The sequence below is a fragment of the Beta vulgaris genome, chromosome 3 (genome assembly GCF_026745355.1).
Source record: "Beta vulgaris subsp. vulgaris cultivar EL10 chromosome 3, EL10.2, whole genome shotgun sequence".
Lineage (NCBI taxonomy): Eukaryota > Viridiplantae > Streptophyta > Magnoliopsida > Caryophyllales > Amaranthaceae > Beta > Beta vulgaris.
The window spans coordinates 6,940,212-6,960,898 of record NC_079204.1 but is presented as its reverse complement, the minus strand read 5'-3'; the positions used below and the strand labels follow the sequence as shown (position 1 = coordinate 6,960,898).

At 30.7% G+C, this 20,687-nt stretch overlaps 1 protein-coding gene and 1 pseudogene across 2 annotated transcripts; one reads left to right on the top strand and one right to left on the bottom strand.

Annotated features, from left to right (window-relative positions):
- Nucleotides 1-648: 648 nt before the first annotated feature.
- LOC104888444 (inactive protein RESTRICTED TEV MOVEMENT 1) lies at nt 649-6,609 on the bottom strand. Of its 2 annotated transcripts, none has more exons than XM_010673420.4 (3): nt 6,434-6,594; nt 4,875-5,092; nt 649-1,220 (listed from the first exon to the last, which is right to left on the bottom strand). In XM_010673420.4, the coding sequence occupies exons 1-3, from the start codon at nt 6,474-6,476 to the stop codon at nt 891-893; spliced, it is 591 nt and encodes a 196-aa protein (XP_010671722.2). In that variant the 5' UTR covers nt 6,477-6,594; the 3' UTR covers nt 649-890. The 2 variants fall into 2 exon arrangements, with proteins under 2 accessions (XP_010671722.2, XP_048496905.1); XM_048640948.2 differs by lacking the exon at nt 649-1,220 and adding an exon at nt 1,227-1,415 and having other exon boundaries at nt 6,434-6,609.
- Nucleotides 6,610-17,212: 10,603 nt separating this feature from the next.
- LOC125495449 (uncharacterized) lies at nt 17,213-18,299 on the top strand (annotated as a pseudogene).
- Nucleotides 18,300-20,687: the final 2,388 nt, after the last annotated feature.

The following is a 20,687-nucleotide window of genomic DNA, read 5'->3' as shown; positions in this document are numbered from 1 at the left end:
AATATTCTATTTATAAAAAATAGTGAGGAAAAAAAGTCAAGTCAGGTCAGGTCAAAATTGGATGTTATGACTTATTTTAAGTCAGATTGGATACGAATTTTTGGAGTCGAATGTAAAGTCCGACTTCATGTACGGTCGGACTCACATCATTCGAGTCTAGAGATGGCAGAAGCCTATGGATGCAATTGAGGCTTGTTTATTTATGGTAATTGAGTACAATCTTGGGAATGAGTATTTAAGGGGGGGACGAGTCTAGCCAATAATCTTCTCAAAAAAGAGTATTTTCTCCATTGTCATTTGGCATTATATAAAGGAAGAACGTCATTCCAATAAGAAATTGTGTATCTTTAGAAGGGTGACATGTATATGTCATTTTTAGAATTGTTCGTCATTTATGAATAGATTGGGTCATTTATTTTCATAAACTTAATCTCATTTTAACTTGAAGTAAGTTATATCAGTTATTAGATATTCAAAATCATTTCTACACAAACCTATACATGTAAGTACTTAAATTTTAGTTTTGGATCCATTGTAACATAAACCTATATATGTTAGTTTTCAAATGTTCCATGTAATTTTAAAATAAACATGCAAGTGACTGGAAACAAAATTTTAACTAAAAGAAGACTATTATGAGACACTAAATTAAACAAACATGATAACATCTTTTATAAAGATTGGTTGAAGTTGGTTCATAACATCAAAAGCACTTAAAAACTCTAAACCGTTCTTAATCTTCATGAACATAAACAAGTAAAACTACTTGAAAAACAGTTCTCCATAGAACATATAAAAAAGCTACACTGCCTACTTTTTGGTAAAGATCAAGTTCTCCGTTTAGCTTTTTTACGTAATAAGATAACCTAGCTAGCCATTCTCGTCTCTTGTCATCCCGACTTAAGATATACTCCTATGGACCCGAGCACATTAGAAGGAGGATTATCCCATCCCCAGGATGCTGGGTTATGGAAAGTACCATAAAATCCACCGAATTCGTTGCCTGGACCAAACTGAAAGCTGAACTCTCGTTCACGGCAGGTCGGTCCAACACGTCCAAAAGGTCCAAATGTGTTTTTGTTGGTTTCAATTGTTAATGAAGTGATTACTGAAATGTCCATAGTTTCACCTTCCAATAATGTATTAAAATCTTCATATGCAGCATGCTTCCAGCAACCACTAATCCCGGTGATGTACTCGTTATCACTGTCGAGTGTTATCTGTCCATTTGCTCATTTGAACACAATTGTAAGTTTGATGAAGTTGACAAGTTCACAAGTAGCATACTCACAAAGAATTGGATAATGACTTAATGGCGGTAATCTATACAATATATTAAAAGGTATTCCTAGACAAGGAACGGCACCACGTGAGTCGTGACACTCTTCCTTAGATGTTTTACAACATGTAATACACTGTACACATACAATAAAAAAAATAAGAAAATGTCATGTATAAGATTTGATCTTGTCACTTCAAGTTTATATACTACAATCATAACCACTAAACTAATTTATATTTGATGTTATCATTTCAAAATAAAATATTAATAAATGAAAAATATAATTATTTGAGACATAACCCGAGTCTAAAAACTAGTTAACTAATTAATGTGTGATTCTCTTATGTACCTACGGCTATATATGTAGGCTCAAAGCCTTCGTACTGCTCTCTTTTTTGCAAAATTAATATTTGCACATTCACATTTTGCTCATTTCTGTAACAAATGTATAAAAAAAATGTTTGTGCACCGGAAGCACCTAAGAAAACATGGTGTAGGCTTGTAAAGAAATAAGTTGGCTACTACTCCCTCCGTCCCATAATATAAGTCTTGATTCTGTTTTTACGCGGGAATTAAGGTTAAATGTAATCTTGTTTTATTTGAATAAAAAATTTATTTTTGTTGAGAAACACTTGCATTGTTTTTTTCTTTTTAACAAAAAAATAAAAACTGTCATTTAATGTTGCATGGTTTATTGTGTAGAGTAGTTCAATGGGGTAAAAGATTCCATTTTGTCATTAATAATGGTGCATTGGAAGCTGAAATTATGATGACATTTTGGGAATTAAACTATTTTCATGACGGTATTTTGGGAATAATTATTGATTAAAAATATAAATAAGACTTATATTTTAGGACACCTTATAAGGAAACAGGACTTATATTATGGGACGGAGGGAGTATTAATTGATAAAAAAATCAATCGGAATCGACTTACAATAATAAAAGATTATGAAAAGAGAGGATAAATGCACTTTAATATTTAAAGTTACCATCAGATTGACAAAGTCAGACCAATTGGTCAATTGGATCAAGCCGTATATGCATATTTAATCAAATTCATGAAAAATTGGTTAAATTGTTTGATTGATAATGGGGAAGTTAAATTTTCATGAGAATTTCTACTTAATTAGAAAAACCTAGGTAAGTAACTTTCTCCATTTTGTAGGAACTCAAAATTCAATTAGTTATTTTGCTATTTTATTGTCAACCAAATAACTCATCAGATTTTAAATTCCTAGGACATTCTATTTCTCAAGTTTTCTCATATCAACCAAACAATTAATTGAAAATACTTTTACTATTTGTTTTCTTTCCTAAGAAATTAAGAATTTCTTTTTCCTAATACGTTTATGAAAATCAATATGGGTAATGTTATATGTAGCCCTTAGGGCTATATGTAAGCATTAAATACATTTCTTAAAATGGAAATAATTTAAGAATTCAAGACAAAACTTCACATCATTTGAGATAATAAATGCTTAATTTGATTATTTATTTTTATTTTTAACACCTTATACTAACATAGTCCTAAGGGCTATGTATATCATTTTCGCACCTTATATCGACTCTATTTCAAAGTAGATGTGTTTACTAACATCACATCTATACTAGTACTCAGTATTTTAACGAAGGAAAAGTTTAATTCATTATATGGATTTAATTCAAAATTTCAATTTTCTTAAAACCAGCGATTTATTGTCTCTAGGTTGTAATTCAATTTCTCAATTATGGTACTTTAATTAAAATTTTAATAATAACATAATGGACAATAATACAAATATTTATTGAACATGAATTATTTAGACCTTATTTGACCTTATATTATTGGACCTTATTAGACCTGATTGACACTTATTGCACGTGATTGACACTTATTGCACCTGATTGGAACTTATTAGACCTAATTAGACCTTATTGCAACTTATCTAAGCTTATCTAAACTTATCTGAACTTATCTAAACTTATTGGACTTGAAACTTAATTTTTTAAAATTGAGGAAAAAAACCTAAATGGAGCTTAGAAATTCCATAATTTTTGATTTTTTTTTTCAGATTAAAACAACTCCAATGGTGAGTATTAGGTACTTCCTCTATTTTTTTTATCTTTCTCACTTAGAATCTTGGCACTATTCATACTTAGAGAGAATCTCCTCAATTGTTTTCAATCTATAAGAAAAAGTATAGTCATGTAGGGTCTTGTTTCATTCATCTCAATTAATACATTATTAATATTCAATTGTTATACTTCCTCCGTTTCCTTTTACTCGCTACACTTCTCATTTCACGGACTCCTAGGCAATTTTTGGAGAAGAGAGAGGTAGAGAGTAAAAAGAAAAGGAACCCATGTGGGAGGAGAGAGAGAGAGTTTATTGCCCAAAAAAGAAGTGTAGCAAATAATGTGAAACTTCCCATAACGAAAAGTGTAGCGAGTAAAAAGAAACGAAGGAAGTATAATTTTTACTAATATATAAGAATTTTTTCCTTGGATAATGCAAAAGTGGGTTTTAATTCCCAAAATGTGTCCAAAAAAATTAAAATTCCCTGCATACCGTCCACGTAGGACGGCACGCGAGATTTTTTCTTTTTTAGTAAAACCGCTACTCGGAGTAGCGATTTGCAAGTGCCCAGAAATTTTTTTTTTTCAACTTAGGTAAAATCGCTACTCGGAGTAGCAGTTTATAAAAAAAAAAAAAAAAAATTTTTTTTTTTTATGCAAACCGATATCTGCTTACCATATTTTGCGCAGGTAAACCGCTACTCAGAGTAGCGGTTTATATTTATACACCGCTACTCAGAGTAGCGGTTTATATTTATAAACCGCTATTCAGAGTAGCGGTTTATATTTATAAACCGCTACTCAGAGTAGCGGTTTATTTTAAAATTAAACCGCTACTTTGAGTAGCGGTTTCCGTGGGTTAAAACAAAAAAAAAACAATTTTCTCGCGTGCCGTCCTACGTGAACGGTACGCAGGGAATTTTAATTTTTTTGGGCATATTTTGGAAATTAAAACCCACTTTTGCATTATTCAAGGAAAAAAATTCTAATATATAATGAAAGATATTTAAGTTCAAAGAAATACATTGGAAGATGTGCATAAAGTGAGAATGATAAAAAAAAAAAAAAAAAAAGAGGGAGTACTTGCTAGCAAATAAAAAAAAATTAAGCAATTAACCCAACTATTAAAGTGAGTAGCTAAAATTTTATTTGCTCGTCAATCTAAGCTGTGGACCCACGTGAGAATTCTGATAAACAATTTCTATATTCTTCTCTATAAAAAAATTTACCTTATTTCAAGTGGAACCTACTCGAGCATCAAATATAGTAAGCTCAATACTTAAAATACAATTTAGTCCAATAATGATTAGATTATTTTTTTCAATGACTAGTTTAATTCATTCAGTTGACTAGATCTACTCTTGTATTAAAATTAAACCGTATCTTTTAATAATTTTTGTTAACCATTATGAGAATTTTAGCTTAAAGTTGAATCAACTCCAAAACCCTAGGTGACATTCTAAGCCAACCTACATTTTACTCTACTATAAGAGTATTACTTTAAGATGGGTAAAAGTGTGAGGAAGAAGAGTACCTGTCTAAATTTTGATCCACCAAGTCGTTCAATATACACCGGAGAAAGCACAAAATTTCCATCTTCCACATATTGAAACTGGATGGACGTTATAGACTCCGGTTCATACGATATATATATTCGACTGATCTTCGTATGCCCTTTCTCATCCCAGGCTGTAGGGTGATCATTCGTTTCAGTAAGTCCAGCTGGACCTACTTTTATATATTTTGTACTGTCTTCATTACCAGATAAAAAATTAAGCATAAGTCAATAAGTTGCAATTAAAAATTTAAAAGACAAAATTAGCATAAGGTAATTCAATCCAAAAACATTATGATAACATTGTCCTCATGTAAGCTAGGGTTTTTGTTATTTTTCTTTAAGCTTTTTTTCGAGCATAAAAAATTAGAATTCCTAAAAAGTAAATATATATACTTCCTCCGTTTCTACATAAGTGCAACATTTACATAGGATTTACTATTTACAGCTTAAACTTTAATCAGCTTTGATGATTTAGGGTTTAGGAAAACCTTAGTCATGTAGAATCTTGTTAGATTCGTCTGAATGTGAATTTTTTTAATATCAACTTTTTATAATTTTTACTTATTGATAATTGAAGATATTAATGGTTAAAATAATGCATTAGCAAAAGTGAAAAACAAGAAGTGTTACACTTATTTAGAAACGGAGGAAGTATATTGTTGTTTAATTGGTAAAAACAATAGAACTTCTCAAAAAGTTTTATTTCCTACTATAAAACGAAGAAAATAACTTACTTAGGCCCTAAATTATAGAAATTCTCATGAAAAATAGAAATTTCCATATTCAACCAAACAACACTCCCTCGAACATAAAATTTCATGGACAATGTAAATTTATGAAAAATAGAACTTCCTATAAAGTTTTATTTCCTACAAAACGAAGGAAATAACTTACTTAGACCCTAGATTGTGAAAATTTTCGTGAAAAATAGAAATTTTCATGTTCAACCAAACAATACTCCTCGAAAATAAGATTTCATGGACAATATAAATTCATGATACTTTTCAATTTCGGCCAAACGAACCCTTTATTTCCTATATTTGGTATGATACTCTAGACATTTCTTTTTAATTTACTCATTTCACTTTAGAGGAAAAATAAAAAGGAAAGTCCAAAATTATGAAAAAAGGGAAAAGTGAGAAAAATAAACTAAAAAGTGGAAAAAAAAAAATAGATAAGATATGTTACTAATGATAAAAAAAGTAACAATATGTAGACTAATAAAAAAATGTTTGTAGATCTAGAAGAAATGGAAAAAGTACATGATGTATATTATTTGTTTGGGGTAATTGATCTGAAAGTTGATTGAAAGTCTTATGATATGCAAACTAATTCCATGAAAAAATGGAAACAGAAGAGAATTAAACACAGGGCTTTTATGATAGAAAGATGTAATTTTCTGAACTTATTTTTATAAAGATTGAAAATTATGTGAAAGGAACATTTAGGCATTTAGCCTATTAACAATATGTTAAAACCCTAACATATCCTAAATTCCCAAAATAAAATTTTGAAAAAGACAAAGCTTCACTTACCTGAATCTACGCGACTCATGATAGTGGTTTCTTCGGTCGCCATTACAAACCTTTCGAAGTCTCTGACAGGAGGTAAAATAGAAGAGGGTTTTACTTTACTCGTCTTTACTCATCTTTATCCTTTTCTTTTCGTTGCTTTTTCTTGTTCTTTTTACTTTTTCATTAATTTTTTTCCTTTTTTATCCATTTATGGAAACAACCTAAAAATCCTAACTTATTTCACAGCTAAAAAAAATAGATTAGTCTAAATAGAAAGTTACTCCTAACTCATTACCATTAATGTTGATCAATTGATTATGAAATTTGTAATGGTGTTGATTTTGAACACTAGTTGGGTTGAGCTGGTTTTATTAATTTTGAAGATATGGAACAATATCTAGCATATGATTATGTAATGACTTAATGCTAAGTTGATGCCATTATTGTTTTGTTTAATGGCTTAATTTTTGTTCTTTTACTTTTTTTTTTTGAAAAAACATGAAAAAAAATTAAACGAGTTGAGCTGAAGGTTGCCCCATTTATCATAAGGTAGGGTTGGGTTGTAATTCCCAACCTGTTTGAGTTAACAGGTTGGGTTGGGTCCAGGGTTCTCAACCCGTTAACCAGCCAACCCAACCTGATCTTTGACCCAACCCGACCCATTACTAGCCCTAAGTGTAAGTCATCCGATTTTGATGATCTAAGAGACCATTTTGGTTTTTGGTTCTTATTTTAGAGTGTGATTTTCACCAGATTTTGATCAAATTTATATATTTATTTATTAGGAAGCATAAATTTTCATTGATTAGGATGAAATAAGAAATATCTAAAAATAAGAAAAGTGATGACCTTTTTAATTTTTTTTAAATTAATGAAGATTATTTTTTACTAAATATGCAACTTTTTTTTTCATCCATATCATTTTTTAAAATTGAATCTGAATTTTTTTTCAAGACCATATACTTTTATTTATGAGGGACTAGGGAGCTTTAAGCTATGTTTAGTGCACCTGAAATAATTTTCTTATCTGAACTTATCTGATCTAATTAGATCTAAACTTATTTTTTCTGATCTGATCTGATCTGATTTACGAGATCTTATCTCTTATATTTTCTCAATATATAAGAAAAATTATAGTCATGTGAAGTCTTGTTTGATTCGTCTCAATGAGTACTTTATTAATGTTCAATTATTATAATTTTTACTAATATGTAATGAAAGATATTTAATAGTAATAATGATTTTTAAATATAAGCATGATCTGAATTCATCTGATCTGAACTTATTTTTTCCAATCTAATCTGATTAAATCTGAAATAAGCAAAAATAAAGTAAACTGAAGATAGTCTTACACTACTAAAAGATGATGCATCTGGCGGTGCTTACAACCTAGTACTAATTTCCAAAGTTTGTTCTTCACAGTTTATAGGTTTTTCAAGCAAAGAAACCAAAAGTAGGATAGGGTTAGAGTTTTCAATTATACTACCAATAAAGTTCTGATTTACAAGATATAAGAGAATCTTGAAAATCTTCGCTTTTCTCACAGCTCTTGCCAAGTTGTCTACTGCAGTCTGCACTCTGCAGTCTCCTTTATTTGCATGATTCCATCTAACTAGTACATGCATGAGCAATGATATGCCCATATCTGATATGGGTTCAATATCATAGCATTTATGTAATTTTTATGACAAAAATAATGTTAAAAAATTATAATTTTTTAGTTTTTTTTTTTTTTGGGAGCTTGTTAGTTGAAATCTTATACCATATTACCTCCGTTCTTTTTTAGTTGCAACGTTTGACAAATTGCACTATTCATGTTCTCTTATTTGACCACATTTATTGATTTATATGTTAAACAAAATATAGTCATGTGGGGTCTTGTTTGATTCGTCTCAATGAGTACTTTATTAATATTCAATTATTATAATTCTTACTAATATGTAATGAAAGATATTTAATAGTATAATGATTTTTATATATAAGCATGATCTGAACTTATTTTTTCTAATCTGATCTGATCTGATTAGATCTGAAATAAGTAAAAATAAGGTGAACTGAACATAGCCTAAGATTAGCTAAAAATAAAAGATCTTTAGAACAACTTTAATGGTTAGTTAAAATAATACTTGGCTAAAAATATCACATTATTTTCCTTAGCTAATTCTATCTTTAGCCAACTTTCCTTTAGTTACTTAGCTAAATTATTTTGTTACTTAGGTAGGTCCCACAATCACCTTTTCTTTTTTTTTATATATAAATTATCACTTATTGAAAAGTTATTGTTGTGTGGGACCCAACATTTTGGCTAAGACAATTTGCTCTATAGATCCAATTTTCTATTTTATGATGACGTAGCGGAGGTTAGCAGCATGATTTGCTCTACAGATCCAATCTGCTTTTTCTATTTCTCATGTCAAGCGTGCGGGGAATTGTGTAGCTCATTTAGTTGTTAGATGGGAGATCGATATGGACTTTGAATATGTATAGTTTGGTTCGTTTCCCCAAAGCATTTTAGCTTTGGCGGAAATAGATTTAATATATTTCTAATCCGCTTTTCCCCTAAAAAAAAAACCTCTGCTACGTCACATTAGTAAGAGCTTGAGCTTACGTGAATAAGAGAAAGAGAAAGAAATATAATTTTGTCATTACTTTCTCCGTCTCATAATATAGTGTTCACATTTCTTTTAGGGTGTCCCAAAATATTGTACATGTTTTATTTTTTATCAATTTATCTAAACTAAATTATCCTTCATTTCTACATAAACTTTTCAAAATACCTTTATATATTTTTTAAATATGTGTCTTTATTTATTGTTTTACACCATTCCATTGAACATTTATTGCTTTTTTATTTTAATTTAAATGAAAAAGAAAGTAAAGAGTTAGTTCCAAGACAGAGGTATCAAGAAAGCACTTACTCTTTACATTTTCCTTAATTCTTGTGAAAAAATGGGAAGATGAGATGGAGGAAGCATTTTAATTGCCCAAATACAATCATTATGTAAGCTATTTATATCACTATAACTCTACTTAATAACTAACTACAATGTATGCATACTCCAACATGTATATGTATAATTCCTAAGATCAGTGGGTATCATTTCAATAAGAAGATAATTATTGTATATGTGTTTATGTATACAAAGGAAAAAATTAAGTGATTTGTCATTTCAGAGAGGGGATGTGTCATTTTATGATCGAACAACAATTTATATATAAATCTTATGTGTCATTTGTGAGCGAAAATTATCATCTATATCTATATAATCTATACAAAGATATTAAAAGGCATGCATAAACAAGAAACTGTGGCACGTGGTACTCTTCCTAAGGAGTTTTAGTTCATGTAATCCATGTACAATAAAAAAAATTTAGAAATTGCGTAATATAGGGTTTAATCCCGAGACATATACTGAAGTTTTAACCATTAGACTAAGTTGTATTTAGTATTATTATCATAAAGTATTATAGGGTTTAGTTTCTGTCACTTAAGTCTCTCACCATTATTTTTGTCTTTTTGTTTTTTACTTTTCAAAGTTAAATTCTATGAACAAAATTGAAATTTTATTGAATTTATTTATGATTTATAATATTATAATTTTTTAGTTGATTTTTGAATTAAGTACAATACTAAATTCTAAACACCATAAAAAAGTAAATATTTTTTTCCTTGTCTAACTTCTAAATTCTGATTTCACTACAAATACACCTCTATTTTTATCATGACCCACCGTTAATTGTGAATGGTTCTAGAGAATAGTGATTTGTAAGTAAATTTTTGTAAATGTGTTTGTATGTATTGACATTCTAGGTTATTAGTTTTAGTTTGTATGTTAATTTTAAGTTTTAATAAAGTTTCTCGATTATTTGAGTGATTTGCGTGATTTTTATAATGTGATTTTCTCAATTGTATGAGTGATTTGTAAAGTTTCTTCTTTTAAGTGATTTGTGAATAAGTGTTGTAAATTAATTTTCGGTAGTTTTCTTAGAGTGTCGATTTTGATTTTTGACATTCCTTTTGTAATTTAGAAAGGGAAGGGGGGCAAAATAGGCATTTCAAAAGAGGACACCATTGCTCACCCATTCCCTTATATAATAGAGATGTGTAATTGTTTTTTTTTTTTTTTAGGGGAATGTGTGATTGTCATTTCATAAAACATAATATAAAGAAGAAAATGTCTATTTCTATAGAAAGTAATATGTATGTCATTCATCATAGAATTTTATGTCATCTTTATGAAGAGATTGGACCATTTTTGCATAAATTTATTGTCGTTCTAAAGTGAAATAATTACTTATTTCAGTTTTTAAATGATTCAAATCATTTTACTACACTAAATGATCTAGTTTTTAGAAGGTTGGATTCATTGTAACATAAACCTATGTTAACTTTCAAATGTTCCATGCCATTTTAAAATAAACATGTGACTGTAATGACTAATGAGACACTAATTAAACAAACATCAATAACATTAATCTTTTATAGAAATTTGTTGAAGTTAATTGGGAAACATAAAAAACACTAGAAAACTTTAAAAATTTCTTAATCTTCATGAAAATAAAATAGTAACACTACTTGAAAAATTGTTCTTCATCGAACATATAAGAAAAGTACACCACATCTTCCTCGATCAAGTTCTCCATTTAGCTTTTTTCTTGCAACGACATAACTTAGTCATTCCTACTTGACATATACTCCTATGGACCCGAGCATACTAGGAGGAGGATCATTCAAGCCCAAGGAAGAAGTTTTATGGAAAGTGCCATAAAATCCACCAAATTGATTGGTTGGCCCAAACTGAAAGCTAAACTTTTGATGGGGATGATTGTAGGTCTCTCCTCCTGAACATTTAAAAGGTCCATATATCCTTTGATTGGTTTCAATTGTCAATGCAGTGATTACTGACAACATGTTCAAATTATAACCTTCACTTAAATCCGATGTACAAGATGGGGAATTAGGGATCCTGTTTTTATAATGGGCAAAATTTGAACTATTGTCATAATAATCGATGGAGAGCATCCAACCAATTAGACCAATCTTAGCTTCATTTTTAACTAAGCCAAACTAATTGTATCAAGTCAAATGTATAATAATCTAAATAATATATACTATGTTTAATTTCAAAGTAGATATGTTTAGGGTCTTGCTATTTGACGCCCTGATATTTCCTACTAACGACCTAAAGATAGTATTTTTATACTGTATATTTATACCTCCATTATTTTCTCTCTTCTTTACTTCCCCTCCCCTCTCCCTTCACCACCATTGGAGCCGCCACCACCAACACCTCCGCCACCAACACCACACGGCAAACCAACACCGCTGCAGATTATGAACACTTGTATTTTCAATTCCCATGTACTGTGTTCGCCATATGTTCATAGTACAAGTGCTGAATTGAAATCTGCATAAAGTTGCAAAATAAGTGCTCATATGTGGTGTGGTTTTCATAGTACATAAGTTACTGAACATAGTGAAGAATTTTTCAGCGGAAAATTTTATAAAATGCAGATTTTATAACTTATGTAATATGAACACTACACCCACATATGAACACTTGCGTATTTTCCGCCAGAAAAACTAATTTTATAACTTTCTGTAGATTTCAATTCAATAAATCCATATTCCTCTGCAGAATAATGAAAACAGAAGCTTTATGAGCACTTGTATGAACATAACTTTGCAAACTCAACAGTACTCACCAAATTAGGAGATGAAGAAACCACCAGGAGGCTGATTTTTTTTAAAAAAAAAATTATATACAGGCGTCCACCATGGACGCCCCACCATCGGTGGAGGCGCCCATGGCAGGCGCTCCACCACATGGTGAGGCGCCTGCCATGGGCGCCTCCACCGGTGGTGGGGCGTCCATGGTGGACGCCTCCTTAATTTTTTTTGAATTTAAAAAAAAATTAAGGAGGCGTCCACCATGGACGCCCCACCACCGGTGGAGGCGTCCACCATGGACGCCCCACCACCGGTGGAGGCGCCCATGGCAGGCGCCTCACCATGTGGTGGAGCGCCTGCCATGGGCGCCTCCACCGGTGGTGGGGCGTCCATGGTGGACGCCTACCTATTTTTTTTTTTAAAAAAAAAAATCAGAAAAGGAATAAAAGAGGAGAAGATGGTGTGTGCTGTGTCGGTGGTGGTGCAGTGGTGTGGCGGCAGAGGTACGGCGGTGGTGGTGCGGCGCTGGTGGTGCGGCAGCGGTGGTGAGCTTTGTCAACTTGTTTGGTTTTTTTTTTCTTTTTTTAAAAAAATAAATTATGAGAGGTAGTAGTGTTGGTGGTGGTGGAGGGGCATGAAGGTGATGGTGTGGAAGAAGAAGGGGGAAGTGAGGAAAGAGGAGAAAATGGAAAAAAAAAATACAAAAATACAGTATTTTATACAAATACAGGGCGATACCAGGAAATTTTAGGGCGTGATTTAGCAAATGAGTATGTTTATGATCATAACATTTAGTAATTTACTTCATATTAGTAGTATTTTACCGCAGGATGATAAGTTTAATATATCATATTGATGATTATTAGATCATTAGATGTAAATGTAATAATATAACCATTCTTTTAATTTCTTTGTAATTCAAATTTTTAATCTTCCACCTCTGATTTGTCGTCCCCTGGTTGTAATCCAATTTTTCAATTCTTATGTTTTCTGCATTTTAATTTGAACCCTACGTGTTGCTCTTAAAGTAGGTTATCCTTCCTCCAAAATTATGAATCTTTTCTCACCATGTAATCATGCACATATTATATCAAGATAGTAAACAATGTAAAAGCATTAACTAATTTTAATTTGGAGGAAGGATAACCTTTGCTACATTATTGATTTCCATGTAGTTTATAGTTAATTATTGGTTTACTGACTTAAAACTTTCCTACTCCCTCCGTACCAAAATATAGTTTCATTTCATTTTGCATAGTCTCCAAGACGTACCTTTGACCTACGATATCTTCTATTTCTTATTAGTAAAAAAATATAAAAAGTTGATATTACGAAATTACACATTGAGACGAATCTAACAAGACCCCTCATGAATATATTTTTTGTATACATTAGTGATTAGTAAGAATATTTGGTCAAAGTTTTTAAAATTTGACTTCTAAAATAGAAATGGAAACTATATTTTGGGACGGAGAAAGTAGGCTCTGTTTGGGGAGGCATTTTAGGTGCCTAAAGTGATAAGTTGCTAAAACTTTTAGGTGCTAAAATGAATTAGGTGTGTTTGGGAAATATCTAAAATAAAATTTCAGTTCCTAAAATGACTGATTTTGACAAGGTAAAAAATATAACGTTTGAAAATCAGGTACCTAAAATCCGGTACCTAAAATCGTGGAATATAACGTTATTAGAGAAATATTACGTTCACAACCAAATTCTCATTCTCTCTTGTGTTCTCTACTCTACTGTCTTCGTCTCTTCGATTCTACTGCATCTTTCACAATTTCTGCAGCAGGTACATCCAATTTCATTCTTCATCTCCTTGAAATCTCCATGTTAATTTTCTTGCAATTGTATGCAAATCTGTTGTTTTTTTTTTTGAATCGAATGCAAATCTGTTGTTTATTTCTCTGGGTTTTTTTAATGATTTTGGTTTTATGTTTCCTCTGTAGTTCGATGTAGAGAGGAGTAGACAACATTCAATTGAATGTTCAGATTTGCGTGTTATCTGCTGCTTTTGACCATGTTATATGAAGGATTCCTTCATTCTATTAATTAAAAAATCATTATGTTATAAATAAATTAAGTGCAATGATGCTAAGATCAGTAAAATCAAATTTTATCCTTAGTTGTTTCATGGGTGAGGGTGACGCAAGATAATGTATGGCATATGATTGTGTGAGTAATGACTTTGCAAGGTGTCATCTTCCTATTTTTGTTGTCAATCTTCATGTTCTTATTTTGACTTCTTAAGTGGTATTATGTTATTCATCTAATCACCTCATCTGTGTATGAGTATATAACACTTTGTATATGATTATTTGAATATATATTTGAAGGGGAGAAAGAATTGACTGCCAATGAATATGATATAAGCATTGTGAATATAATACCATGTTTTGTGGTTTGTGATGCTTGTAACTTGAGAACCTTATATGTAATTGTCTTTATTTCGGAAGATTTGAATTTTTATTTTTGGTTCTTAGTTTTTTTTTATATATATAGATGACATGACGCCAACAAATGATAAAAAAGAGGGGAATTTCATATGGACAGATGATGACATGATAACTTTTTGTGACATTTTGATCGCCTCAACGGATGAAAAAGTAAAAGGACGTGCAATAAAGTGGGTATTAGTTCAGGGTGAGTTTGAGAAAAGAATTAAACGGAAATGTCCAATAAAAAGTATGAAGAATAAGGGCCTGTTCTTTTCGGCATAAAACAGCTGAACTGAACTGAAATGAACTGAAATGAACTTATTAGAGCTGATCTGATCTGAACTGAACTGAACTTATCAGAGCTGAACTGAACTGAACTGAACTGAACTGAACTGAATTGAATTGAATTGAATTAAATTGAAATAAACTGAATGTAATAAATATATTAATAATATTTTAAACAATAATAATATGAATATTAAATAATAATTATAATGATAAGTAATAATAATGAATAATAATAATAATAGTATTTTGGATATTTTAAATGATAGTTATAAATAAATAATATTAATAATCATAAATTAATAATAATAATAATAATTAATGATAATAATGATAATTAATAATAATTATTTTATATTATTTGTATTAATATATTAATACTTGATGATGATATATATAACAATAATATTAAGAAGTAAATTAATATTACTATTTTAATAATTAGATTTAATAATATAAAAATATTTAGTAATAAAAATAATGATTGGGTTGGACCGCAAAAATTACATCATAAACCGTCTTGACGCGATTTGATTGGTTTATGGGCTAAAAAAAGTGGGTTTATTTGTGCTTTAACCTAAACCATATTCCTCCTAATAATAATAGTAATAATAATGAGTAAAGATATAATAAACAAAATAATATATAGAAACAACAACAACAACAACAACAATAATAATAATAATAATAATAATAATAATAATAATAATAAAAATAATAATAATAATAATAATAATAATAATAATAATACTTAATAGTAATGATATATATTTAAATAATAATAATCGTAAGAGTAATTAGTAAAATAAATTATACCAACATAATAATAATATTTAACAAAATGGTTATAAAAGAATGGAGCTGAACTGAACTGAACTGAACTGAATTGATCTGATCTGAACTGAACTGAACTGAACTGATTGGAGCTGAACTGAACTGAAGAGAGCTGAACTGAACTGAACTGAACTGAAAATAAGCTGGGGAGAACAGGCCCTAAGTATGATTGGATGAGGAGAGATTGGCAGCTTTGGAAATTCTTAAAAACAGGGGAAACTGGGCTTGGGTGGGACCCTACTACAGGAAAGATCAAAGCTTCAATTGAATAGTGGGAAAAGAAAATTATGGTGAGTATCATATTACTACATCATATTAATTTTTTGAATAAATTTATTTTGTATAAGTTAAATTTATAATACTACCTTTGCATTTTGTAGGAGAAACCTGAAGTAAAAAAGTTCCGAAATAAAGGAATAGCTCCCGAGATAGAAGATTTATGGAATAGGTTGTATCAAGATGGATATGCTACTGGTGAACATGTTGTGTCAACAAGTATTGACCCGTCGAGTGTGATTGTGGTTAATGTAGAAGATGAAAGAAGTGGTCAGGATAATGATGAGGGTGTTAATGAAAATGATAAGAGCACTCAAGATGGTATTTACCCTGAATATTATCCTGAATTAGATAATGTGGATAGTCAAGGGCCAAATTTTTATAGCAATTTACTAAAAGATGTCTCATCCCAAGTACCTAGTTTTTCTGTTAGTGGTGATTGGGGTATGCAAGCATCTGATTTAGGTGTTAGTGGTAGTTCCAACACTCACATTCCAAATGCTGATTGTCAGGATACTACTGCAGGAAGTGAGCCCTCCAACCTAAAGGGTAGAAATGGTACTAGATGCTCTAAGCAACCTCAAAAATGTAGTACAAGAACTACAAAACTCATACCAATGAAACGTAAGGGAAGACAATCTAGTGGATCGTCTATGTTATCTAGTCACATTAACACTATGGTAAACACTTGTAGTCGAGCATTGGAATTAATGGAGTCAGATGTTGATCATCTTGGTAGTGTAAAAGCACAACGCACTTATAATGATACTAGTATTGCTACAGCAATGACTATTATTAATGACATGTGTCTTCTGAATGTGGCCTTAAAAAAAATAGTGAGTTATGGCGTTGTTTAGTTCGTTTGATCGAGGACGGTGCGAGAAGAGAAATTTTCATAAAAATGGATGACGATGAATCAAGGATGACTTGGTTGGGTTACATGCATACTCAAGGCATATGAATGGTTTTCTGTTAGACTCATTTAGTTGCTTTTATGTTTTAGTTTCATTTCGAGATTAATAAATTAATGTAGTCAATATGACTGGTAGTTTGTATTAAATGTTTTTTTTATTAGCGAATGTGAATGACAAAAATTGAATTATGTTTTTGTGTGTTATAAAATTATATTTAAGTTTGATTAAATTTTTGCAGTTTTATTATTATATGGTTACTAGGTATACAGATGGACATTGAAAGGAGAAAGAAGAAACGACAAAAATTATTTTGGGTGCTCATGACATGTAATACATGTGCTATAGAACATATTTTTGTAAGTATATCTACAAAGAACCATGCATGACTTCCAACCAAACAGGAGAAGACTGGATGAATGACGTTTTAAACGGACATTACATACGATGCATCAATGCTTTTAGGATGGAGTCAAGTGTGTTTAGACAATTATGTGAAGAACTACATCTTACATATGGACTGGAACCGAGTAAGAAAATGACTGTTGTTGAAAAAGTCGGTATATTTATCTACACTCTTGCATTGGGTATATCTAATAGAGAGGTAGCAGAACGATTTCAACGTTCTGGTGAGACTATTAGTAGAGCATTTCATGAAGTTCTAGAAGCAATTAGTGGCCGAAGTAGGGCTTATATGGGTCTTGCACGTGATATAATAAAACCAAAGGATAGAAGCTTTTCAGATATACCATCCCAAATTGAACATGACTCAAGATACATGCCATATTTTAAGGTATGACTTCATAAACTCATGTTGAGATTTTATAATTATACAATGTAATTAAATATTGGCATAATATTACACCCTTTATCATATCACTTAAGCTTATTTATCTTTCATTATTTCTAAATATAATAGGATGCTATTGGGTGCATTGATGGCACTCATATTGATGCATGCATTCCTGAAGCAGAGCAACTGCGTTATAGAGGAAGGAAAGGGATCCCTACTTTCAATGTCATGGCTACATGTGATTTTGATATGTGTTTCACTTTCATTTCTGTTGGATGGGAAGGATCTGCTCATGACACTCGTATTTTTCTTCATGCACTTCACACACCAGAATTAAACTTTCCAAAACCACCTGAAGGTATATAGGATTTTTTTTTATAATTATTACTTGAAGTTATATATTTTTTAACCCATTGTTTTATTAATCTATTACAGGTAAGTATTATTTGGTTGATAAGGGATATCCAGATAGAAAAGGCTATTTGGTACCATATCCAAAGACAAGGTATCATAAGGATGAATATCAACATGAGCCACCAACTAATGAAAAAGAAGCTTTCAACCGCTCCATTCTTCCCTTCGAAGTTGTATCGAGAGATCATTTGGAGTTTTGAAAAAAAGATGGAAAATATTACGGCAAATGCCACAGTTAGTATCAATACTCAAATTGATGTCATAATGGCCACCTTTGCCTTACACAACTACATACGAAAAAGTTCAACAAATGACCTTATGTTTAGTATGCTCGACAATAATCCGGATTATATGCCAAATGAAGAAATCCCGGACGTTGCTGATTACAGAAGTAGCGAAACATCAAGAGAGACTTCTAAAGAGATGGATTTGGTTCGTGACGGTATTGCTAATCAAATATGGAGTAGAAAATAATCTGTTATTATATTTTACAAGTATCGTATTTTTTTTGTATTATGACGATTTTTACGCATAATATGATAGTATAAATTTAGAGAAATGTGTTGCATAATTGCTTATGGAGAATTAGCGAAATATTTTTTGTTCAAGTGAGGTACGATTTCAAATATTTATATTGTTTTTTAAAATTCAATTACATTGAAATAAATTAGTGTTGAATAAATATATATATATATATATATATATATATATATATATATATATATATATATATATATATATATATATATAATAAAAGAATTACAAAATCTAAATAATGAATCAACTTATGCAACTAGTTCTGCCAAACAGTTAAACTAATCAGCTACCTTATCAGTTTCAGCACCTTATCAGTTTCAGTTGTACCTTATCAGTTTCAGCTACATTTCAGGTAGTATTGCCAAACAGAGGAGCTTATAAATTCCTTTATGGCCCGGTTAGTAGTTGGTCACAATGGGAATGAATTTCTGTGTATATTTGTGAAAAATATCATTATTCATTCTCATGGTAATGCTAATTTATCCTAAAGTGTCCACTTTTATTCCTGAATTTTCATTCCCATCCAATACCACCTTGTAGGTGGTAATGAGTGGTAATGAAAATTGCTTCTCCTTGGAGACAAAAACACAAGTTTAGGGGTGAGATTGCTTACCCATGGAGAAAAAATGTCTTCTCATAGAGATTTTAAGAATGCTTCCCTATTAAAATTACACTTAAAATTCATTTCCCTTATCGCAATTTATTAACGACTATCAAACAAGCCGTTAATGTTTAAGAGTGTAAGGAAGAAGAAAAAAACCTGTGAAAATTTTGATCCACCAAGTTGTCCATACACCGGAGAAAGCACCAACCGTCCATGTTCAAAATATTGAAACTGGATGGACCGTATATATTCGAGTTCGTACGATATATATATTCGAGTGATATTCGTATGCTCTTTCTCATCCCAGGTTATAGACATATCAGCCTCTGGAGTGACTCCAGCTGGACCTACTTTCATGTAATCTGACATTATGTATAACAACAAACTTATTTGATTAGAACCAAGGATATCTTGGCCTAGTGGTTAAGATTGAGGTGCTGTGAACGATAGGTCACAGGTTCGAATTCCCCTCCCCTTCTTTGTACTTTGTACTGCCTTCGTGGCTCATATGGATCAAAAAAAACAAACTTATTTGATTAGCAAAATGTATCAACTTTTGCATTAGAGAGAGTATACTGTCTGTGTTATAAAATATAAAAAAACTAATATGAACCCGGTGCACACTAATTAGTGTGCACCCGATCCATATCACGTGAGTTTATGATAGTGTATATTGATATGATATAGTGTATGTTAAAATGATATAGTGTATATTAAAATGATATAGTGTATGTTACAGTGATATAGTGTATGTTAAAATGATATAGTGTATGTTAAAGTGATATAGTATATGTTAAAGTGATATAGTGTATGTTAAAGTGATATAGTGTATGTTAAAGTGATATAGTGTATGTTAAAGTGATATAGTGTATGTTAAAGTGATATAGGGTATGTTAAAGTGATATAGGGTATGTTAAAGTGATATAGGGTGTGTTAAAGTGATATAGTGTATGTTATAATGATATAGTGTATGTTAAAATGATATAGTGTATGTTAAAATGATATAACGGGTCACGTGCTTGGACCTGGTCCACACTATTCTAGTGTGAACCGGGTCCACGCAAGTCGGATGACTATATCTATTTTTATATTAAAATTAGTCCGTCTCTTCTAATAATTGTTCTAAATTGAAAACGCTGCTTTAAAAAAGTTTGCTCTCAATTATAATAGATAAGCATTTTGTTTATTTAAAAATAGAAGTATATAAATTTAATTTAAAAGAGATAAAATTAGCATACGGTAACACAATTTCCACATTTAAAAAAGAGAACGTATTGTGTCGGACTCGTCCGACCATAATCTTTGGTCAGGCGACTTTCAGGTGGTTCCAATTTTTTTTCAGTTAGTCTTAATTTTTTTTCAGGTAGTCTTCATTTCTTTTCAGGCAGTCTTCATTTTGTTTTCAGTTAGTCTTCTTTTTTTTTCAGTTGGTTTTTGTACTTTAGTTAGACTTACTTTGGGTTTCAGTTGGTCTTTATTCTTTTTCAGGTAGTCTTCATTTTTTTTCAGGTA